This window comes from Gorilla gorilla, chromosome 2, assembly GCF_029281585.2.
Source record: "Gorilla gorilla gorilla isolate KB3781 chromosome 2, NHGRI_mGorGor1-v2.1_pri, whole genome shotgun sequence".
Taxonomy (NCBI): Eukaryota; Metazoa; Chordata; class Mammalia; order Primates; family Hominidae; genus Gorilla; species Gorilla gorilla.
In genome coordinates, this window is record NC_086017.1 from 122,818,402 (window position 1) to 122,843,501 (window position 25,100).

At 37.5% G+C, this 25,100-nt stretch overlaps 1 protein-coding gene across 17 annotated transcripts in view; it reads left to right on the forward strand.

The window, feature by feature from the left end:
* The window catches only part of PHLDB2 (pleckstrin homology like domain family B member 2), a 240,779-nt gene extending 217,590 nt beyond the window's left edge, over positions 1–23,189 (forward strand). For 9 of the 17 annotated variants that reach the window (XM_055381575.2, XM_055381578.2, XM_055381579.2 and 6 more), the window contains 8 exons: positions 836–935; positions 5,179–5,199; positions 9,019–9,223; positions 13,530–13,620; positions 14,594–14,740; positions 16,599–16,818; positions 20,635–20,720; positions 21,327–23,189. In XM_055381575.2, coding sequence (XP_055237550.1) covers positions 836–935; positions 5,179–5,199; positions 9,019–9,223; positions 13,530–13,620; positions 14,594–14,740; positions 16,599–16,818; positions 20,635–20,720; positions 21,327–21,467 — 1,011 coding nt within the window. In that variant the 3' untranslated portion in view covers positions 21,468–23,189. The remainder of the gene's footprint in view (positions 1–835; positions 936–5,178; positions 5,200–9,018; positions 9,224–13,529; positions 13,621–14,593; positions 14,741–16,598; positions 16,819–20,634; positions 20,721–21,326) is intronic. The other 8 variants (XM_019024269.4, XM_055381576.2, XM_019024267.4 and 5 more) reach the window with 1 other exon arrangement.
* Positions 23,190–25,100: the final 1,911 nt, after the last annotated feature.

A 25,100-nucleotide genomic window follows, 5' to 3' on the forward strand; every position in this document is an offset into this window, starting at 1 on the left:
TTTATGTGGATTGCTTCATTTGAAAATCCAGCAGCACTGGGTAGTAGACTACTGATTATTATTCCGGTTGTATGTATGGATAAACTGAGGTGTATAAGGCTAAGTGACTAACCAAGGAGCCCTCAGCTGGTATGTAGTGGAGTGGAATGTGAACCTATGCGACCTGACGCCCACCCAAGCTCTCCCTCAGGTTCTGCCGACATGCCTGAGGGGATCATTGTGGCAAGAGAAGAGGCAGGTGTGAAGGAGGTTCTGAATGAGACAGACTTTTGAGCCCTTCCCCTGCCCTTAATCAGAGTAACTTTGTTTTAATCTGTTTTATAAATTTGTGTTTCAAGTATATTTTATCTACATGAAGGATTTTGCTATTTTTAAAAAATGCTAAAACCATTAGGGTGTTCATAGATTTCTTCAGTTTCAGCCCACCGCATAACGGGATAAATAAAAATGGGTGCATTTGTAACAAGAGTAGCTCTTCCCTGTTCTTTTGCATGGTGCGCATGCATTCTTGGCCCTGCATCTGCCCTCTGCTCCTTATGCATGAAGAACTTTCAGTCATTCTTTCAGGTGATTTTGGACAGTGTCTTCCCCAGCTGTCTTCACTTTTGGAATTGCTGCTGTTGGAGGAAGTGCTTTGATATTGCGACTACCCTGGAACTTCTCGGGAGGGCCAGTAACTGGCCTTTACCACTTAGCATCAACAAATGAAATGCAAAGACTTACCTTCTCTGCCCTGTACACTTAGATAGGAGCTTTGGAAACAGGGATGTGGCCATTTCCTAAAGGTCCATTCAGCCTGCAGCTTGCCTGAAGTACTCCCTCCTGCTTCCCGCAGGCCCACCTGCCCCTAGGACAGAGTAACAGCTGTGGAAGTGTGCTCCCTCCCTCACTGGCAGCCATGGCCAAAGACTCAGAATCTCGGAGGATGCTCAGAGGTACGTACCTTTTAAACCAAATGTCATGGCCTTTTGTTAAGCATTAGAATTCTTCAGGGGGAGGAAGTGAGAACAGGGGTAGGGATGATTAGAGGAGGGATCAACCAAAGGCCTAATTTTACTCTTAATGTGTTCTCTTTCGGGAGGGATATATAATTTTTCCTATTTATACATATAGCTGGTATATTTTAAACATTCCCATTGTACTTTATAGATTTGATAGAACTCTGAAACCAGAAAGACCCCTAGAGAATTACTAACCTTCCCATTCGATTAATAGAAAGAAAAGAGAGACCAGTGAGATCCAAGGAGATTACCAGGGCACTTAACCAAGATCACTCACCTGGGTTGTGTCTGAGCCACTATGTCGAATGAACCTTGTGCTAAAGAATCATTGAGCTGACACGGCAAATATAGCATTAGTGGCCCAGAACAGAATTCTTATAGGCCTTTTAATGTAGATTTGAGCTTTTATAGTTCATAGTTGTTATGTTTCAGGTAGACTTTGACTCAGCATTTTTTTTTTGTAGTAATACATTACATTTATAATGGGATTCTCAGATAGTCTTCATGGGGCTAGAAGAAATTACTGTAATGTAGTTCCAGGGCTAAGCTTCCTGTTGAGAGGATTAGATTTCTTGTGTTAACACAATAGTTTAAGTCAACAAGTTACATTGCCCTAACTTTAGAGCAGGCACGATGCTAGGTGCCAAGAATGCAAATGAATGATAGGAAGCTTGCCTTTGAAATGTTTATAGTCTATTGAGGAAGAAAGACACAGAACAGATGATTTCAATAAAACGTGGTAAATGAAATAATGGCGGTATGCCCAGGATATAAATGGAAATGCTTTGGGGATGGCAGGCATTTGGCCTTCAAATACATTCATGCAGTGATGGGATTCAAATCCTCCCCTCTAAGCAGGCTGGAATTCGATTCTAGCTCTTTGGCCTCTGCCAATGGTACTGAGAGATAACACTGGTTTTCCATCAGGGGAAAATATACATATACACACACACACACACACACACGCACATACATATAATACATATATGCTACATATACATACATAAATTTATATATATGTGCACATAATGTGTATTGTGTATGTATATATGATATATATATATATCACTGGAACGAGGTTTTCAAATCATTACTAAAGGCGATTTAAAAATTAGAGGGTATAGTATTCATAATAGGTTTATAATGTGTAAGAGACATTTGCAGTGGTAATATTTGAATCAAATAAACTGATTGAACTATTTTATTTTCTTTGCCATAATTTCTTAATAAGCTAAACATATTCTTTTGATATTTATAAATAATAAACAAATGAGTCTATTTTGGCTCTCATTTATCACTGTTAAGTTGTGGGTCAAGTCTATTTGCTGTTGAAACATTTTTCTGTAATATTTACATATAAATATTTGAGACAAGGTCTCACTCTGTTGTCCAGGCTGGAATGCAGTGGTGTGTGATTATAGCTCACTGCAAACTCTGCCTCCTGGGTTCAAGTGATCCTCCCACCTCAGCCTCTCAAGTAAGCTGGAACTATAGGTGTGTGCTACCACACCTGGCTGATTTTTGTATTTTTTGGCAGAGATGGGTTTTTGTCATGTTTCCCAGGATGGTCTCGACCTCCTGGGCTCCAGTGGTCTCCCACCTTGGCCTCCCAAAGTGCTGGGATTACAGGCATGTATTAGACTTCTTTTTAAATATATTTTTCCCACCGTCGGAAGACATCAAAGCTTAGATTGGCCACAACACCAACAAAGACCATTAAGCATTTTCATGTACTTCAGGTGTTTAATTGAAAGAGCAAGCATTTGGGAAAGAGAGTGGGATCACAAATTACTATACTCCATGTTAAAAGCATTTTCTTGGCAGGTTTGGTGGCTCATGCCTGTACTCTCAGCACCTTAGGAGGCTGAGGAGGGAAGATTGCTTAAGAATTTGAGACCAGCCTGGGCAACATAGTGAGATCCCATCTCTACAAGTAATTTAAAAATTAGCCAGGCATGGTGGCATGCACCTGTGGTCCCCACCACTCAGGAGGCTGAGGTAGGAGGATCGCTTGAGCCTGGGAGTCAAGGCTGTAGTGAGCCGACATCATGCCACTACACTATAGCCTAGGCAACAGAGCAAGACCCTGTCTCAAAAAATAAATTAATAAATAAAAGTATTTTCTCAAAGAGTAAGAAAAACTAGAACTTTAGAGTAAATAAATAGATTTGCAAAACTCAAGAGCCATTAACATTACCATTTAAGAGGATTTTCTGAGAATATGGTGAAACCGAGGGAAGGTTTGATCTCAGTTATTCTAATCTGTTTTCCCCTGAAGTAATGGGAATCCCATGCCAGTTTCATAGAGGAAAACTGAGCTAATTCCCTTAGGCCACATTACTGATGTTCCCGTCGCAAAATCAAATCTGTCTTTGATTTATCTTTTGTGCTCTTGTTCTTTATTGATACGTCCTTTATGCAGCTCAGAAGACTGCAACTTCAGTCTTTCTCTGCTGTAACTGTGAAGTGCTCTTCCTCTTGAAGAGTTTCATGTAATTCTGATGGGGCAGCTTTTGAGGAAATAAAGAACCATTATATGCGTGTTGGTCCAAGGAGATGTGTTCTGAAAAGACAGCCTGCTGCCTTTGGCTCCCCTACCCAGAGGAGGAGAAGTCAGGGTCTATAGTTCTTAGAGCCCCAGCAGACTGTAAAATTGGCAGGATTTTCTACACAGCCCAAACTGGTGGTTCACAAAAAACCTAGGAGGGATGGATCATAATTTCATTTAGAATTGTTTGACTAGCACTTGTTAACTTTATTAAAATAGCAAATACAAGTAAAATTCTATGGATTTGAAAAAAATTATACCTGGCATATTTTCACTAACTCACATTTAGTAGACTTAATCATCTTTTAAACTTACACAATTAACTTAAATACACCTTTTTTTGCTGCTATTCGTAATGGATACATCAAGGATGATGGTGTAAGTATAAGCCTTACTCAATCAGCACTGTTAATAGAACTGACAGCGTGAGTCGTGCAAAGAACTTTGAGAGGAGAGTTTAAAACAGAGAGCTGAGAAACTCAGCTTCTGAAGTTGGAATGGTTATTGGCTTTTGAACAACTTGTGAACTATTCCTTTGTCAGCTTTAGAATGAATGAAATCTTTGTCCTTTTGTTTTTGTTAAATACAGGAAAGTCCAAGAAAGGTATGACAACCTCATTGTGTGGTGTTTTTGTTTCCAGCAAATATTGAAAGGTCATTGTCAAGTCATGTTTAAGAAATGATCAGATTTAACACTGTGCAGTGGTGGATTTTTAGTCTAATGATTATTTCTTTTACACAATAGAGAAAAATTGTTGCACATTTGCAAGAAACACAATGCTGGGTGCAGCTGCTGTTCATTCACTGGCAGCTGCATGACCCTCTTTGTTTTGGCTTTTAATCGCAAGGTCAGACCCTGCAGGAAACATAAGTGCTGTGGAAGCATTGTTTTGTAAGATTCAGGATCTGTATAAAGAGAATAGAGGGTATTGTGATGTATATGAGCTAAGTGTAAACCATGATTCTCCTTTAAAAAGGACAGGTATAAATAAGTCAGGCTACAGTCAAAGGATGAAAGGATTTAGGAAGCTCCTACTTATTCATTTCGTTGGAGCCTGTTTTCTAAGAAAGACTTAGTGGAGAGTGAAGTATAGTTTAAATGATTGGCTTGAATAAGTAAGATGGTTATTTCCTGTGGCTAGGTGGTAGAGATGTAGGATGTTAGACGATGTGTTATAACACTTGATGAACTGTGCTTCAAATAATTGAATGGCATTTTACAAACTTGAGCTCTTAAAAACTATTTGCTATATTGTCTGTTTGGAAAAAGAATTGTTTGACAGATATAATCTGTTTTTATTCTTCCTATTTTCTGGTTGATGAATATGTGTGAAAGATTTCTTTGTCTTGTAACAGTCTTTTTTGACTATGCATGTATCAATTTTTTTAAGGTTTCTTGAGTTTTTCTCTGTAAACTTGGATTTAATCTGAAACTGTGAACATCATACCTTGTTAATTTGCTATTGTAACTAACACCATCATTGAGTGCATGTTGGAAGTGTTGTATGTTTTTCCTGCCCCCTTGTCATCCTTTTTGATCTTGTATCTTTTTCCCTTTCTACAATCATTCTCCTTCTTCATTCCTGACTTGTCCTGTGCCCTCTTCTTCTGGCTGTGGACTGTCATTAGGAAGAATGAATTCCTCAGCAGGTGAGCTATGACAGGCTGAATTGTTAGAAATACTGGTTAATTTTATCCTCTTAACCCCAGGTTATACTTTTAGTCATCTTACTTTCTATATTACAGCCCAGATAGCCATGTAAAAGTATATACCACATATTGGGAATGTATTGGCAGGACTCTACACATTGTGTGATCGTTAACTCACAAGAGACTTTTCAGGTCCATTTAGCCAGAATTAATAGAGACTGGCATTAAAAATAATAATAATAAATGGGCCTTGCACATTTGGTCCCTTGGCTCTCCCAGGCAGTGAAGAGCTGAACTGGTTTGGGTTCCTTGTGTGGCTATGATTAGAAACAAGCCTCAATTAGGTCTTGCTTTATACACCTTATAAACTACCCCTTCAAACAGCTATTTCTCTCTGGATAGGAAGGATTTAGAGCATTTTCAAGGCCCTTTTTACTGTTTTAGTTGCTTTCCCACTGATTAATGTTATTCTTGCTACATAATTAAAAAACAGAAACCAAATAGTCTCAGAGGTTGGGAAAGTCTCATTTTTCCCAATCTTGTTTCTTTGCTCCCCCTCAAAAAGTAGATGCATTCCACTTCCTTATTTGACTATTTATATGGAATATACAGATGAAAAGATAAATTAATTCAGTGACTGTTTATCTTATGACATCCACATGCCAAATAAATGGAGGTAAACTGTGGTGCACAGGACATCTGCATCCCCTTTCCTGATAAAGCTTCCATGAGAGTGGAGGCCTAGGCCAGTTTACTGCCATTCTAGTGTTCCTTCACTGCACCAGCATCTCTCTTGGGCCTCCTACCAGGTTACCCAACCCCGTCCCCTGATCTTCTATGACGTTTCCTCTGTTTAAAATATCTATGCCTTTGGATGGCCAGGCCAGAGCCTGAATCCCAAAATGAGCTCTTTGGAATCACACTGGTTCAATTGCAGGATCACAGGAGAGGGGCCCATGCCCGTACTGATAATTGCAGGGGTTACCTGTTTTGGGGGGATTTGTTCAGCAGGGAGGAAGCTAGGCCAGGTGACAGTGGGGTTCACTGAGGTCAGTAAAGTGTTGCCAGTAGGCAGAAATGAGTAGCTCCATGAGGTGAACTTTTCCACTCACTTTGGATTCATGGGAAATAAAAATCATGGGTTGGGAAAAAGATGCTTATTATTGGCCTCATGCTTTTTCGTTTAAGTTGCCGTGAAAATGTAAAATGCTTATCCTACCACCAGAATGACTGGGAGATTCAGTCGTAGAGTCAAACCTCAACAACTTGTGAGTTGGTCTGGGGAATTAATATTCACAACCCTTAGCACAGTACAAATTGTAATGTAGCTGGCCCTTCTACATTCACCTGAAACATCTGAGTCATTTTAGTTTACTATATCCTTCACCCGTAAGTTCTATTTTGTTATTCTGTGTTACTTTTGGAAAAGTAGCCGAAAAACAGCAACAACAAAAAACACAACCCTGGAAGATCTGAGGAGCAAGACATACAGTTCCCTTAAGAAATATGCTCACCTTCTTTCCTGCTTTTCCAAGACGGTGGTAATTGCTTCATATGGGTTGGTTTTTCCTCAGTGTGAAAACTCAGGGAGAGGAAGAGGTTGTGGCAATGTCACTCATTGCCAGAGAGATAATTCTTGTATGTTTTAAATTACATGGCTGTCATTTAGGGATTTGTTTTTCATACTACAAGGAAATATCTTCCATGTAGTTGGTGCCAATGTGAAACTTTTCTATGCCACAAGCCTTTTTTTGAAATCATAAGAAAATATACGTGTGTGAGCTTTTCAAATAATTTCTGTTGTTTTTTTGTCATTTGCATAATAAATAATTGGAAACAACTTAAAAGGAGCAATTAGTAATTCCAAAAGTTCAAGTATCAAAGGTAAATATTTGAGTAATGAATTATTTCGCCTTCCTTAAAAAAAGGCGCAGCTTCACGCATGTGACTATACCAGCTTCATTCAATGCTGTGTGGATTGATCATTATAATTCATGACATTCTATTCAGTCTTGTGGTGTGCTTTTATGTTTTGCATCTTCCCTTAGCTAAATGCTATATGGCTTTAAAAAATACATATGTATTTATAATTTATAATGGCAGATTATATTAAAGTAATTTATTTTCCCAGAAATGTCTGAATCTGAAATAACCTATTTTCACTTAAATATCTAAAACCACTCCAAATACTAATGGTGTGAATACTCTGCATGAAACTAAAACCATTTTACAGAAATTTTGACATACAATGCTTTATTAAGGCATCATGGATGTGGCTTCTATTTTTAAATGGAAATGTTTAATCAATAGCTGAGAAAGCCATTGAGAATTACTTCTCTTCTTTCATCCTCTTGCCTACTATTGACCATTTCATTATTACTAAAACTTTCATTGAAAGGTAGGTAGAGCACACAAAAAAGAGGAAATTCAAATGGTCCAGTTGTGAACTCTGAATAGCTCTGGTAATAACTCCCTGGGTAATGGAAACTATTCGAGTAGACATTCTCTTATCAGGGAGAAAGAGATTACAAACTCTAGTACTGGCTAGAGAAAAGTTTTTTAATGAATGGAGGAATTTGTTAATCAATATGATGCCTGCTTCTGAGTCTATGATAAATAGAGAATTGAAAAGAAGAAAATTTGACTTGTAATGCCCTAAATCAGCGATCAGAGAGCAAGCCACAGCAGTAACACAAGGTAAAGCCAGTAACCTAAAGTGCCAGGTGACCGAGCACCAGGGTAAAGAAAAGACCTCTTGGCCGGGCACGGTGGCTCACGCCTGTAATCCCAGCACTTTGGGAGGCCGAGGCAGGCAGATCACAAGGTCAAGAGATCAGGATAATCCTGGCCAACATGGTGAAACCCCATCTCTACTAAAAATACAAAAGTTAGCTGAGTATGGTGGTGCACTCCTGTAGTCCCAGCTACTTGGGAGGCTGAGGCAGGAGAATTGCTTGAACCCAGGAGGTGGAGGTTGCAGTGAGCTGAGATTGTGCCACTGCACTCCAGCCTGGTGACAGAGCATGACTCCGTCTCAAAAAATAAAAATAAAAAATAAAGAAAAGACCTCTCATTTATGGTGCTTTTCGTCCTACTGATGCCTACATTTTCAAATGGTTGTTATCAACAGCTTGTGGAAGGCTGATTGTTATGGTGGGAAAAGAAGAGAGCTAGGGTAATTACGAGGAGCACAATCATTGGAAGGAATGTTGACTCTGAATTAAATAAGTAATTGACAGACAAGAACAACTGAAAAAGAGAGACAGAGAAAATGGGAAAAATGTGTAGTTTGGATCTTAACAAGATTAAAAGTGTCAGTGATGATATGAGCTATGAGTTTCTGAAATCCTACACTTGAAAGATTCCACCTGCTTTTTTATGACCAGACTGAGTGTTCCTTAAGTTGAATACCATTGAAGAAGTGCCTGCCCTAAAACCCTGGTTTTGCTTGTCACTAGGAGGCATCTTATTTTCACTTGAACACAGCTATTTCTAGAGGATTCAGGGCCTTTGATTGTGTTTCTGTTTGGTTTCTTTTGTGTTTGTGTGTTGCTGGTTGTGCTGAGATGTAGGAATGCCATAGGAAAGTGTCAAGTGATCCTGCTGAGGGGTAAGAGACTCAGCAGACCACTTCATTTAAACTGTTGCTTGCACTGAGCATGGTGCTCTTTCTTTGATCTTCTTGGCTTCAAAACAAATTAGACCAAGGCCCAAGCTTCATAGGCAGATGTTTCTGGTTGCTGGCTTGTGTCTGTAGATGTTTAAGATTCAAAGACTGAAAAATGAGGCAAACTAACATATTTATGGCTCCTTCCTTAGGTTATAATCACCAACAGATGAGTGAAGGACACAGGCAGAAATCTGAATTTTACAACCGCACAGCATCTGAATCAAATGTCTACTTGAATAGTTTCCATTATCCAGATCACAGCTACAAGGACCAGGCCTTTGATACTCTGAGCCTCGATAGCTCTGATAGCATGGAGACCAGCATCTCTGCTTGCTCACCTGACAACATCTCTAGGTAAGATTTATTTATGGGTAAGGTTTCTGGTTTGGAAAAGAGCCTACTGCTCACAAAAAGTAAAGCCATCAGTTTGGGAACTGTATATGCACAAGCCCAAATTTTTGAGACATAAAGGGTCTGTAATGCAGAAGAGGGTTGGTATCATGATGGCCTTTGAAAGTAGTTTCTCTTATCTTGTGTAACTTAGCTAGTCAGGCATCATATAATCTGTGTCCACCTTTATCCTGTTTTTCTCCACTTGAGCTCAAATTTACACTGTGCTTTAAAATTGATTTCCTTCTGTTGGTTAGCTCTAAGCTTCACTTACACTGCTTTTGATTTAAAAAAGAGGGCCCAGGCACAGTGGCGCATGCCTGTAATCCCAGCTACTTTGGGAGGCCAAGGTGGGTGGATCACCTGAGGTCAGGAGTTTGAGACCAGCCAGACCAACATGGTGAAACCCTGTCTCTACTAAATACAAAAAATTAGCTGGGCATGATGGTGCATGCCTGTAATCTCAGCTACTCAGGAGGCTGAGGCAGGAGAATCCCTTAAACCCGGGAGGCGGAGGTTACAGTGAGCCAAAACTGTGCCATTGCACTCCGGCCTGGGCAACAAGAGTGAAACTCCATCTCAAAAAAAAAAAAAAGAAAGAAAAAGAAAAGGAATGATTTCCAACAGCAGTCAGAACTTTGGAGGATTTCTTACCCTTGTATTTGTTAAAAGGAAGCTTTTTGCTATTCTGTATGTTAAAATTTTTGTAAGGATTTAAGTGTTCACGTTTGTATTTATACTTTGAGACAAGCAAAGGTGGTCTTAACATATAAATCTGGCCATGGTGCTCCTCCTTTTCTAAAGTTTTGATGTCCCACTACCTACTCTCGGATCCCAGAACCTGGCACTCTAGGTCCAGCCCAACTCCCGTTCATTCTCCCAATACACCTCACAGAGCTTAATGATTGAGAGGATGAAGAACTCTCCCATCTCTGTGCCTTTGACTGTACTGGTTCTTAACATTTTCTCAAAGGATAAGCACAAAGTCAGGGCTTAGTAAGTTAATAATGATCATAGTAATAATAAGTATCTGTGTAGGTAGTATTCAGAATACTCTTCTATAAGCCAGTTTAATAATTTTAGCAGAATGGAGATTGCATGCAGAATTAACTCTCAATTGTCTGTTTTCTGTGACCCAAGACCTATTTTCTGAGCATTATGTTTATCTACACTGTAAATAATGATATTGAAAGAACAAAAACATTGTCTGACTCATGTAACTTTCTGGTAGTCACAAAGTGATGTCTCAACAAAAAGTGAAGGGCAAATGTACCCACAACTCTGAGTAATCCTATCATCCTACAAATATTTTTTTGTGACATAATAAACCACGAGACCAAGTTTGTGTGACTAGAATTTCAGCATGGAATTACCTCATTAATAGGCTTATAATTTGGGAATATTTTAGTACATAAGTTAAAAACAAATCTTAAGCAGAAAAGATTTTTTAGTTTTTTACTCTTCTTTCTACCAATCTTCAAAAAATTTCCAATTAAGGATGCTTTATCAAAATACACATTCCAAACATTAGTTCCTCATTACCTGCTTCCCTGATGTTTATCACTTATTTTCCATCATAATAATGGGTAAGAGCTTATCTTAGAGTATCATAAATTTTGTTTTAAAGTTGGTGGTAGTAGAAGAGAAATGCCTGTTTTTCTCTCCCCTTTGCACTCCACCTTTTACAGGCATCTTCTACTTTGGCTTCAATTTTTTGACATTCAGAAGATCTCATAAGACAATGACATTAAATACTATTAGTAGTTTCTGACCATGGGGATTAATTATCTGCAGTTGCCAGCACCACAGAGTCAGTTTTGTGTAAAGCAACTGTGGAAAATGATCATGGCCACACGTAACTACTTGTCAGGAATTACCATCCTGCAATAGTGCTATCATAGAATTAAGGGACAAATGTGTCTTACCACACACACACACACACACAAAAGGTAACTACATGAGGTGATAAATGTGTTGCTATTATTATTATTATTTTTGAGACAGAGTCTCACTGTGTTGCCCAGGCTGGTGTGCAATGGTGCAATCTCAGCTCACTGCAACCTCTGTCTTGCAGGTTCAAGCAATTCTCTCGTCTCAGCCTCATGAGTAACTGAGATTACAGGTACCCACCACTACACCTGGCTAATTTTTTTTTTTTTTTTTTTTTTTTTTTAGTAGAGAAGGGGTTTCACCATGTTGGCCAGGCTGGTCTTGAACTCCTGACCTCAGGTAATCCACCCAACTTGGCCTCCCAAAGTGCTGGGATTACAGGCGTGAGCCACGTTAATTAGCTTCATTGTAGTAATCATTGCACAATGTATGCATACATCAAAACATCATGTTATATACCATAAATATATGCAAATTTAATTTGTCAAGTATATGTATGCTCAATAAATCTCATGGTGGGGGCAGGAGGGAAGACATGTAAGCAAAGAAAATGGTAAACAGTGAAATCTAAATAAACATTGACTATATGAAAAAAAGGGATAAATGGGGATTAGGCTATTGGTGAGTTTGTTTTGACTAACTGGCGAGTTTTCAAGACCTGAAACTTAGTGAAATTCAAATTATTTTCAAATTAATGAGAGATATAAAACATATATATTTGATGTCACAAACTACACTATAGAATATAAATATAATTTTGTGCCCTTATATGTCCTGCATGCCTGTCTTTGGCTTTCTCAGTTGGGGCAATGAAGTTTATCCCTTTCCATCCATGAAGTCAGGTATTCACAATGAAGGAGAATAAGAATTCCTGTACAAAAATTAAAAGATTTCTTTCCCTTGGATTCTTGCTAGCTGAAGAGAACAGAACTTACTCTTTTGTATCTCCTCACTGGCTAATGGAAATAATGAGAAGATTCTGCCATGTTCTTCTCTTTCATGTGGGAGAAAACACCTGGCTAAAAAGTGGTTCAAGGTTACTCTGCAAAGTGCAGCCTAATTGTTAAGCTTATAAGGATCCGGTATTCCTAAGACAGTTCACTCCTTAATGGATGTGTTTTGTAATGGGGCTGTCAGTACTGATTATAGAATAAACTGTATGCCCTGTGTTCTCTTCAACAGAACTCTTAGCCCTAGATTTAAACCATCCTAGGTTTGATTTACAAAAATATAATTTGAGAATACTATATTAATAAGTATCTATAACCAAGAGGTCTCTGATTCTTCATTTTTATATGAATTTTTAATGAATTTATTTTTATATGAATGTGTCTAACAAACATGTATCCCTACTCTATGCCAGGTTCTATGCTACAGGGATACAGGCACGAAAGTCTGTCTGTATGTCCTCAAGAGAGTCTAGTAAAGAAGGCAGGTACTTAAATGAGTACAAAAGTACACATGCATTACAAACAGCATATGGTTTCCATAGCTGAAACAGCAAAGTAAATAAGTTTTGACCTAGGTTATAGTCTCTCTTTTCCAGAACAGTCAAATAGAATGTAAGCGGTGGAAAACAAAATTTCCTGTTTTGTGTTAAACATTTTCAAGTTTTCACTTTGTCTTTTAGTTACCCTGACTGTTCTTGCACCTTTCACTCCCTTTGGTTTCATCTTTCACTTGAGTGATGTCTTTTCCATCATTTCTTTTGAAGCTCTTAAATCTCTTTATACAGTTTTCTCATTGGTATCATGAGGGGGTACTCTTCACAAAACTGGCTGCTATCCATCCATTGCACCTATAGGAGAAGTCATGTTTTAATTGGCATCATGATTTAATAAATAAAGTGTCCACACATATAAAGGGACAACGAAAAGTAGCTCATAATACATATTCCACAACTGAATAAAGTGACTCCAAACATTAGGTGTCATTTATATAGAACGTTGGTGATAGTCTTGTTGGTCTGATATCTTTAAGTCATTAAACTAATGGGAAGGACTCTCATGGGTCATTATTTTTAGACTTTGGAGGAAGCATTTAGAAGTCACACTTTGCAAGATTTGGTTTTGGTTTATTTACCTATGAGTAAAGCATTAGCATTATTTTGCTTGCCTATATTTTGTCTTCTAAACTGAGGTAAGTCAGTGTCACCTACAATTTTCAGAGTTGAATTGATTTGCCTCTTCGGTCCAATGACTCGTAAGTAACATTCTTTAAATTATATATGCTTGGATTTTGTCATGTACCTCCCTTGACCCCGTGTGTGTGTGTGTGTGTGGGGTGTGTGTGTGTGTGTGTGCGTGTGTGTGTGTGTGTGTATTAGAGAGACTTCTCAGTCTAAACCAATATTCTTAAAAGGCTTTGGTGTTTCATTCAGTGCCAGCACTTCAAATATTGCTAGAATAGAAGAAATGGAGAGACTTTTGAAGCAGGCTCATGCAGAAAAGACGCGGCTGCTCGAATCCAGGGTAAGCTTCATATTTTCATGCTGGAGGTCTGTGATACCGTGGTGCAGGAGCCCTGCACTTGGCATCAGACAATACTCCTCCTTAAGGAGCCGTGTGTTCCTGGAATAAATCACTCAACCTTTCTCAGTCTCATTTTCTTATCTGAAAAATAAAGGTGTTAGATGATTTCTAAGGCTCTCTACTGCAGTGGATTTTCCATAACTTGAAATATATATATAGTATTGACATAGACCGAAATGAACACTTTGTGTTTTTTTGTGTGGTTTTTTTTTTGTTTTTTGTTTTTGTTTTTTGTCTTTTGATGGCTGCTTTGTGTTCCTGCCAAGGAGCAGGGAGGAATGTCATGTCTTTATGCATTATTTCTTCCTTCCCAGCTTGTGCTAACTGCACTATTTTAATATTTAAAATCCCACGTTTTTATAACTGTATTTCAAGTCAGAATCTGACTTCCTTAGGAATCCCCCAAAATGCCTTTGCATCCTGCCCTGAAGGGCACCTCCTTTCCTTTTCTAACTTCCCCATGTGCTTCCTCTGTGACCTTCAGCCAGGAAACTACAGAGCAACAACAGGAATTAGAGGGACCATGGCCTTCAGTTAGAAGACGGTAGTCAAAAGACAGGCTAAATCACGTGATAAGTGCTCAAGTACAGTTTGTGAGGCTTTTTATTTAAAATGGGAGAGTTGCTGGTTGATATGAAATGATGAAATGACTGAATATATTAACAAGCTGGATTTTCACTGAAGACCACAATTTAATTGTTAATTAAATTTAGTGGTTGCATTTCTGCAGATGATGATTTTGGAAGCTATACCAGGCATGGTTATGAGTTGTTTTCTTGTAGGTTATGTATTATAAGAGACTAGTCTACAAACCAAGATTTGTCTAGAAAGAATTGTCTTTTTTATATTGATTGGAACCATTCAAGTATAACCAGTATGTTTTAAAATAATCATTGTTATGCATAATGTTTAGGAACGGGAAATGGAAGCCAAAAAACGAGCCCTGGAAGAAGAAAAACGACGCCGGGAAATCCTGGAAAAACGATTACAGGAAGAAACTAGCCAGAGGCAGAAGTTAATAGAAAAGGAAGTAAAAATAAGGGAGAAACAAAGGGCACAGGTTGGTCAGTCAATCTGAATGCATATGGGCAGGTTGCCCCCTGGTGGCAGTTCCTAGAAGACAGCTATTCTGTGTCTGAGGATGCTTTCCTGGGCACTGAGCATTAGCACTTGACATGTAAGGGTTAAGAGAAGAGAGTGCATTCCTGTGCAAAAAAAAAAAAAAAAATGTGAGTTCATTTCAAAACTCTTAGGGAACCACCAACCAAATGACACTTTTCTTTAGTCATGCATGGAACGTTTTGCCAGGAGCAGCACTTTTTCTTCCACCCATTCCTTGGAGTACATTTTAAAAAGAGAATCTTTTTTGAGCAGCTTTTAAAAATGCACCTGGATTTGCTGCTGAAAACAAATACAACATTTGAACTGAAACCTTTGCTTGGGGAATGGAAGAGATTCTACTAAGCCATCTTTTACAAGCAAACAGTCTAGAGCAGTGTAATTTTTCACCAAGCCCAGTGTCTTCGTCATGGTGGTAGTGTTTTGTCTTTTTTCTGAGCACTGTATTGTCACATGTGTTCCCTTTGCTACAGTAGTCCTCAACACCTGTGCACAAGCTTGTTGTACTCAAGCAAAGTTTGGAGAAACCACACATTTTGTTTAATGTCTTATCTTGGTCATCATAGAATTTGAATCTCTGTTCTTGTCACTATAGCTGCTTACATAATATGTTTTCTGAGCAACTAACATAAAGTTTTGTTAAGTACTATGTAATTTAAAGCTGAACGCTATTTTATCAAGATTCACTAGACTCAAAGGCAAAAGATACCATTACTTTTATTCTTTGTGGTTGCTGGCCATTTGATAGTATAGCAGTTAGAGACTATCTTTAAGACTTTGTGTGCTTTGAGGTATCAGTAAGCCTGTAGCATCTGTTACAACCAAAGTACCACATAATCAAACGTTAAGTATTGAAGGAAAAGTAGAAAGTAAAATTTGTTTATTTTATTTCATCATGCCCAACCCTCTGCCAAATTTTGACTTGCAGTGAAAGTCATCCATGCTTGTTTACTATCTGAAGCCAAACCAAAAAGCACAATTCTATTTTAATCCTGATTATAAGTGTTGCCTCCAAGTATATAATTAGGTCGTTTCCCCAAGGCAAAGAGGTGGGGTTATTTAACAGCATAAAATAAGACACCATTTTAGAACTATCACCCATGGTGATATATGCTTCCTAGATTGGACGAGCTTTCATACCAGCCATCAGTAACATAAAAGACATCTAAATACATCCCTTTGGCATCTGGTCCTAGACAGTTCATTACATTAGGTCCAGTTTCGATTCCACTTCTGTCTTTATTTTAGCTTTACTTTTCAAAATATAAATCTCTGCCTTCAATTTCTATCGGAATATATGTAAACTGACAAGTACAGCTTTGTGGGATCCTGTGGGGGCCGTACTTACTAAATAGTGTTCAATCAATCATGTCATGCTTGAGATTACTTGAGAATGATTGTTAAGCTGTGGCAGGGACAACTTCTGGAAACTTAACAGTGGAGCAGTCCTCATCTGCAAGGAGCAGCCCAGAAAACTTCATGCTTCATTACAAGAGCAAAGCACATCTTTTAAACTAAGATAAATGACCATTTTTCATTTTCTCAACTGCCCATCTTAAGGAATAGAATAAATTGTCATGAGTTTATCTGCCTCTCCCCTACATATTACAGCATCTTTCTGAAAATACTATCCACTTTTTAGACTCCAAATCATAAGTGGTTTGTTTATCTTAAGCTCTTTTAATCATATAGGCATTTTAAAGCTTAGGTTTTACAGTTAATTTCTGCTTCTAAACATCTGTGACCTAAAACAAAACAAATAATTAGCTATAGATGCAATGGGTTTTGCACTTTTCCAGGCTCGTCCTTTGACACGCTACCTGCCTGTCCGGAAGGAAGACTTTGATTTGCGGAGCCATGTAGAAACTGCTGGCCACAATATTGACACCTGTTACCATGTATCAATCACAGAGAAGACCTGCCGAGGATTCCTCATCAAAATGGGTGGGAAAATTAAAACGTGGAAAAAACGTTGGTTTGTTTTTGATCGGAACAAGCGAACATTCTCTTATTATGCAGGTGGGTGATAAAAACAATTTAAGCCATATACTCAAATCAAGAACCCCCTGTTAAAGAGCAAAGGCAATTGAAATTCAGTGTAAATAGGTAGGTTGATACGTAACAGAATTAATGGCAATATTAGATTTGTAGGTGTACATTATTTTATATTTGGATTATATAGTCCATATGATATGAATTTCCTTTCTAGAAATAATAAACATTATATGTTACTTTAAAAAGTGGGAAGTGGTCTATGTTACTTCTGAAGTAAACTCAGGTCCCAATAAATATTAAGTAAAATTTATTCTTTAGATCAAAATATTGCCTTTTATTTGTTTTTCTGTTTTAATCCATTCTTTATTTAGGTAACAAGTTGTTTATGTTCACTGTATTTTATGAAACATCACAATATCATACTAGAAATACTATCACTATAGGGTGTGATCAGAAAAAATATTGCCTTTCAAACCACCGCACCAGAAAAAAAAGGGGGTGGGGGGAGGTTTGTGATTGATTGATTGTCATACGTCCCATTTAAGTCACACACAATTAGGCAGCCGTAGCTGAAAATCATTCAACTATAGTTCATAAACTAGAATGATCTTTTAAGCACAGAGAGTAAAGCTCATTGGTAAACTAGTGATCAGTAATATTTATTAAGTGACTGAAATATTTTTGGATTCTTAAATGTTGGCTGACAAGAAACATACCCTACCAAATCTTATATAAGTGCAGGAATATTAGTGTAACTGGCATACTTATTAAGAACCTCTTATTTCCTCTTGGATCACATACGAAACATGTCTATTTTTAGTACAAGTATAGCTCTACTTTCTTTGCAGCTGCTAAAAAAGAGTGGTGTCATACCAGATATTATGAAAAAAACCCTGTTTTGGGGTGACTGTCAGTATTTATGAGCATCACCAGGAATAGTAAAATGTATCGATGCAATAAAATATAAATAACAGTCTAGTCATTTAATCAATCCAGTGAGGTCAGGTTATGTTTATAAGGAGAAGTGTGAGAAACCAAGCAGCCTGTGGAAGAAAGGAAGGAGTGGCTCAGGAGCCCCAGAATTTGGGTGAGGAGCTGGTAGGGGAATGCCTGCCTTTCACTGAGGAGCTCTTTGGGTGAGGTTCCAGTTACTGGAGAAGTTAGTGGCCTGAAGCTGATGGCCTGCCGGTCCTAGGTCCCCTGCTTTGCCTCTCTAAGCCTTTTTGTCATTGAGTTTTATAAACATCCAGAGCAGCTTTCTTCAGTTAATACAATTTGATGTCTGCACACTGCATAAACAAAACTGTATGATATGGTATTGTCTTCAGAAAACCTCACCCAGAATTTTCCAAAAATACAACTTTAAAGAACTTCAGACAAAACTGCTTCACTCTTCTTCTGTGCTCCTGTTCTCTGTGAGCCTTATTTCATTCTCTCATCTGTCGGCCAGGTGAGTGGTTTCATGACCTGACCAACTGCTTCAAACCTAAGCTCCAAGCTTCAGACCCATGTAAATGTGTCTTTGCAAACCGAAACTTCTGGTGACTGATTTCAATTTTAAAAAAATACCAAAACCTTCTTGGTATATGAAAAATTACCCAGAACCCTAATTTAAAAAAACAGACAAAAATTACATTTCATTTGCTTTTTAATATGTATTTATGATATAACTGGCTGGTGAGACCTAGTTGGACAAACGCTGCTCGTTCGGCTCTGTTTACGGCCATCACCTATCAGCTTTGTCCACTCCTACCCCACCCCCGCTTCTCATACACAACAAGCACAGGAATAGACCGGTCCGCAGGCAGTCATCCAGATCGCAATTTGGGCTGTACTTAACCCTACAGGAGTCACGTCCCTTCTGCCTGTCAGTGAGGGAAATGGCCGTGTACTTGTGAAGGAGCTGCAAATGTGAACGCTGAGTGGCAAAGTCCCAGGACTCTGTTCATGGCCCTGGCCTTTGTCCTTGGCCTCCCATATTAACTGGGATCTTTAGGAGAGTCTCTAAAGAAAACCGAGGCCTAGAAAATATGTCTGCAAATTGATGGCATAATACTGAGAGAGACAGAATGCGCAGCGTTATCTCATCAATTTACAATAGCATCATTGCTTCTCTTCGCTCATAATGTGGCTGTGAGGCTTATATTTTTCAGAGTTCTTTCTCATATATGAAGTGCCCTGCAAACCAAAGTTTCCTTCTGCTTGCTTGAAACACTGGCAAGATTTGCTTTTATCTCCAGATTTTATTTTACATTTGCTTTCAGAAAACAAAGTATTATTGTATTCTCATGAATTACTGCAATATCATTTCCAGCAAATGTTTGAGAGATACATTGACCTTGTCTTTCACAGAAACTGACTGAAACTTAACTGAACACGGTATCAGTTAAAACAGTGTTTCACAAGGAAGAGGAAAAACAAAGAAAAAAATATGGTCAATGGGCAAATAGGTTAGGATATTCTGGATTAAATGCGATTAAATAGTTTTACTCTCTGCTGAACTTTTCAGGGCCATTATTTTTTAGACTAACTTTTTGTAGTTAAAAAGGGACATTCACCTAGTAAAAAATTCAAAATATAACAAAAATTTGTATGATGAAAGTAAGTCTCTTTATCATTACAAAAGTTCTGATCTCTCGTTTTTAAGCCTGAAATATTTCAGATTTTCTCTATTCACTTTTATATATGTTTCAGTATGTATGTATTTTCTTTTTTTCTCTTATACATTTGGGACTAAATTATTCATTCTATTCGTACCCTATTTCATATAATAGTATTTCAAGGGTTTTTTGCTTAGGAGCAGATACAGATCTACCTCCATCATTTCAGTAACTTTGTAGATTTCATTGTATGGCTGGTCTATAATTGAATCAGTCTCCTATTAAAGCTCAAGCAGATCTTTTGCAACCTTGTGCCACAGCAAACACAAATCCATGTACATTTATTTGCACACACACGAGATCTTATACAGTTAAGTGGAATTGCTCAGTAAGAGGATTTTTGTGTTTTTAATTGTGTTTGTTTTACCAACTGTCTTCCAAAAGAGGCTGTCTTATTTGCACTTCCACTACTAGGGTATGATAGAGTCTCTTTCCCTGCCTCCTCATTCATGCTTTTAAAATTCTTTAATATGCTGACACGCACTGTGATCCTTGCAGAGTTTAAGTTACAAAATATTTCAAGAACTTAGTAGATCACAGAGTGGTGCTATATGTTTGAGTCATGTTTTGGTTGTTTTTGTTTTGCTTTGTTTTTATGGTAAATGTGATGAAATCTTTGAAAACAGTTTGGAAATTGTTGCATTGAAAGGACAATAAATTATTTGCTTGAAGCTCTGTTGAAAATGGGGGAAAAAATCAAGCACCCTGAATAAGAAATTTGATAAGAAATAAATATGGGTAGAAAATTATTTTAAATAACAAGTCAAAAAACACTTTGTAAAAATTTTATTACAACAGATCTACATATTAATATTTTCATTACAAAGACAGTCTTGGAAAATGCGGAGAAATCATTTGTATTGGTGCTGTTAGAGTTTACACTTTCCATGCTAACCTGAAAGTCAGTATGTTGGGTTATCTTTTGACTGCTAATCTGCTGGAGAGCCTTAGGCAAAGTCATCTCGTTCTTCGGTTTGCAGCTAGTAATTTTATGGCTTTTCTTTTTTTATTTTTCCAATATAGATGGAAGGGGCCTCATGCACTAGCCCAAGTTCTCTGAATTAATCTTAGATAAATTAAATACTTTGTAAATATTTTAATGATTATAATTGTAATAAAATTATTATTTTTTCTGTTCTTCAGTGGCGATAAAGTATTTAACACTTATCTGTCTTTGCAGACAAGCATGAAACTAAATTGAAAGGAGTAATATACTTTCAAGCCATTGAAGAAGTCTATTATGATCACCTCAAGAATGCTAATAAGGTAAACATCAGTTTTCTAAATTCCTACAATTTGAATGCATAATTAAGAAGGGAAAAATATTTTTGGAGTCTAAGAAGTTTGAAGCTGATGTTCTGATATAACAGATAGATATGATCAGAATGGTCCTGGAAAAGTAAACACGAAGTAAGTGGGATGGCTGTTCTTTTTGAGGAAAAAAAAATATCATAGCAAACTGAGGAAATATTCTGGACATAATGGTTTGGGAAACCCTGCGAAATGACTCTGCCAGGGTTCTAAAAAGAAGCTACTGTATAGTTAAGAGGGGGATCGTGAGCAAGTCCTAGTAGGGCTAAGAATAACAGCTACTATTTATTAAACTCCTACTCTCAGCTAGGTACCCTGCTAGAGCTTTACAAACTAGCTGCTGAAATAATTTATGAGTTCTGTCTGAGATTTCCTGTTCAGAAAAATGGTCAGTCCTGAAAAAGGCTCTGGGACAGGTGTGTGAGTTATAGTAGAGCAAAAGTAACGCCTTTGTAAATTTAATAAATTGAAAATTTTGAAGAAGTCATCACATGTCTGTGTTATTTAATGTTGTATTTTAAGATGTTTATTTTACATTCTTTTTCCTTTTTTGAATTTTAGAGTCCTAATCCGTTACTCACCTTTAGCGTCAAGACTCATGACAGAATCTATTATATGGTAGCCCCATCGCCAGAAGCCATGCGGATCTGGATGGATGTTATAGTTACGGGGGCAGAAGGTTACACTCACTTCTTGTTGTAGTGAACTGAGGCAACAGTCCACTTCAGGGCAGACGGCAATAATCTCTTACAAGAATGAAGCCATATTCAACCCCAGATGAGAAAACCCAACAGATCCATCCCTTGAGCTGTAAACACTCAGAACTCCTTTCATATCAAGACAAGTTATTTGTAAAAAATAAAGAAGGGGTTTTAATACAAACCTTGATAATAAATAGCAAAATAATTGAAGCTTCCATGAGAAAGAAAACACTATTTTGATAAATTGGATCACTCATAGGAACATTTCTTACAAACTGTTTTTAATCAGTTGTCGGATTTGGTGAAATAAACTAAACAGGTTACACAGAATATCTGTATGTACTTGAAAATACAGAATAACTTTATCACCCAAATCATTGGCATTGACATTATTGGTAATCAACTGGCTTTTTAAAAAAAAGGTAGCATTTTGTTGACAGTTATTTTGTAAACATAAGCAAGTAAGGGCTTGGAGGGAAATACATTTTAGGAGGAGTTTTGCCTTAATTTTGTAAGTACTGCACCAAAACCAAAGACCTGACCTGACTTCCGTGGAACAGTAGTAACTGCAAGTGATGAACTGCATTTCGTATTGTTCTGTATATTTCAAAATGGTATTTTGATGCCATCAAATGCCCAGGAAATTGACTTTGCAGTGTCACCACTGGTGTAAGCTACCATATATATATATATGTAGTAAACCACTTTTTGTAAAAGAAGAAAGCAAAAAGCTGTGCGTTTTAGAAAAAAAAGCCATGTTACGCAACAGGCATTCTGTCATGTTGAACAATTTTAAATAAAGAGAATATCTGGTGTTAGGAGCTTGTTTTGCTGAAGATTTCTCCATTCTTGGTGCTGAGAATAAAGGCAACCAGTAGCCAATGTCCTTTAGATTGTCTGATTTCTTTTTGTTGTGGAGCACACCTGCTAACTGCTCCCTCGACATAACTATGAAATCATAGCTCTGTTTTCACCAAAGAACAGACCAATTAACATACTTATTTGCAGAAGTGGTGTAGTTCTACAAAACGGCAAATGAAGTTCAACTTAATATTCTCTATAATGTATTATTTTATTATTTTTTTTACAATTAGCCTTTTTTTTAGTTAATTTTTGTCAAATGAAACGACTTCAGGCAAGTCTCTTTTATAATGGTTTTTCAAGTGCCATTTATTCTAGTTTATCATGTTTTGCATGTTTGAAAGTATGAATGTGCTCTTTCCTAAAACATGGCAAATGAATAGATGTAGAGAATAACGATATTACTTACAAGATGAAATGATTAGATTAGAAGTGTCCCTTTATTAAACTTTGTCAGCCTGACTGGGTACAATTCTTTTGTTAATTTGCAGTGTGGTTTGTATACACGTATACGTGTTGTCAATAATAAGATTTTGCAACTGGATGACACAAGATTTTACTTGAACAGTGAAGGACAAAAATCATGATTGTGGAAGATATTTTTAAAATCTGATTTTGCAGCGATCACTTTTAAACCCTGTAGTGATGTAAGACTAAAATATAATTGCTAAGATTTTGTTGGTTAATGTAAAGATATGACTTTTCTGCACTGTACCCTCTTCATAGGATTGTAAAGGTGTTCTAATCCAATTGCATGATGTAGTAAGCCTCTTAAATATGTGTGTTAAATATATTGAGTTTGGATTAAAATGTTGACATGATTTCACATTTGAAAATAAACTCATCTCTCATTTTGAAGTTACCTATCTGTAGTATGATGGAGGATGAATTAATCGCAAATGACAGTTGTAGAAACTATGTAAAGTTTGTTGTGTGCTAACATTATGATTTGTAGTGTGTAAACTGAAGTATTCCAATAGAAGTATCTCTGGTTACATCCTATTGCTTACAAAATGAAATGAACCCTGAAAAACTCTGACATCATATTGTTGTCTGTTTACACAGATACATTTATTGCTGGGGATTGCAAGGAGTGTGTTTACTTATCCTTATATCTTACACGAAAAAAAAATCATGTAAATGTGATATAAAGCTTTATTTGGTGGGGCATCTCATTTGTCTCCCTGAACTAAGGCAGCAGATTTCAGAGAGAGAAGCTTCCCTCAGCAGTATGTCCCTTTGCCCCCTTTATATATTGATGAAGTCAACATTGACAATAGGTACCCAGAGTGGAAACAAATTTGTCTACTTCAAGCTCATCACTGTCCGTAAAAGCATCTGTACTTGCTACTGGCCATAATTTTTTCTAATTTGTTAGACAACAAGAATGAATACAGAAAACAATCCATGGGTTTCTCTGCTTTTCTGTGCAGTGATTTTCCCACTATGACCAGTCAGATTTTTCATCTTACTGCAAGTAAAATGCAAGAAGACTTGCAAAAATAAAGGGGAAGAAAAGGGAGAGAAGTGATTGAGAATATTTGCAATTATCCAAAACATGCAGAGAGAAGTGTTTGTTAAGATATAAGGGATGGGCCAGGTGCGGTGGCTCACACCTGTAATTCCAGCACTTTGGGAGGCCAAGGGGGGTGGATCACCTGCAGTCAGGAGTTCGAGACCAGCCTGGCCAACATGGTGAAACCCCATCTCTACTAAAAATACAAAAATTAACCAGGCATGATGGTGGGTGTCTGTAATCCCAGCCATTCAGGAGGCTGAAGCAGGAGAATCGCTTGAACCCAGGAGGTGGAGGTTGCAGTGAGCTGAGATCGCCCCATTGCACTCCAGGCTGGGTGACAAGAGTGAGACTCCGTCTAAAACATACACACACGCACACACACACACAAACCCAAAAAAGAAATATAAGGGATGATGAAATGACATGCATCAGGCATCACCTTAGTGATTTAGTCCCTTAGAGTCTACAACAGGTCTAATGGACAACGGGCAACATAGCTCAGCATCTTTTGGAGTATGTCCTGAAATCAAGTTGCTGTCCTTAACTATATGTCCTTAGTAGAGAGAGGCATCCCACCTCTCAAGAAAGAGATCTATTCAGTCTTTATTTATCTAACTGTTCCAGACTGTTCCAACAGTCCAGGTTCTCACGACTCCAAAGACATGCTGGATTCACTATATCCAAACTTTGCCTTTAATTCTGGTACCAATTACTGCCCCCCAAATTTATAACCAGGATAATAAAAGTTACTTTACTATCTTATATATACTCAAAGTATTACACAAGCCACCATAACTTTTAAACAGGAAACTACTACGTAAAACTCCATGGTTGATGCTTGAGGCCCCCAGGAATTAGTTTGAAAGGTATTTAGAGCTGGAGTCTGGAAACCCTTGTACTACAATTTTTTCAACTATTTTTCTATTGTTAGCCATTCCCATTTTTTCCTTCTCTTTGCCTCTAAAAACGGTGTAGTAGATAATATGCAGTCTTAAGAACTAGTGTTGTTTTCTATAGGATAATCACAAATTGGTGCCACTGCGTTAAAAGGCACTGGAATGGATGCATATTTTAAAATTGTAATAGATGTGGCCATATTACTTGACAACAAATTTTAGTAATTCACCTTCCTAGCAATCATACATAAGTGCTAGTGTCTAGCATCCTTGCCAATTATTTTTCTTTTTTGCCAACTGAATGGGGGGAAAAAGGCATTATTTTTTTAATTCCAGTTTTTCATTTAGTGAGTTTGAG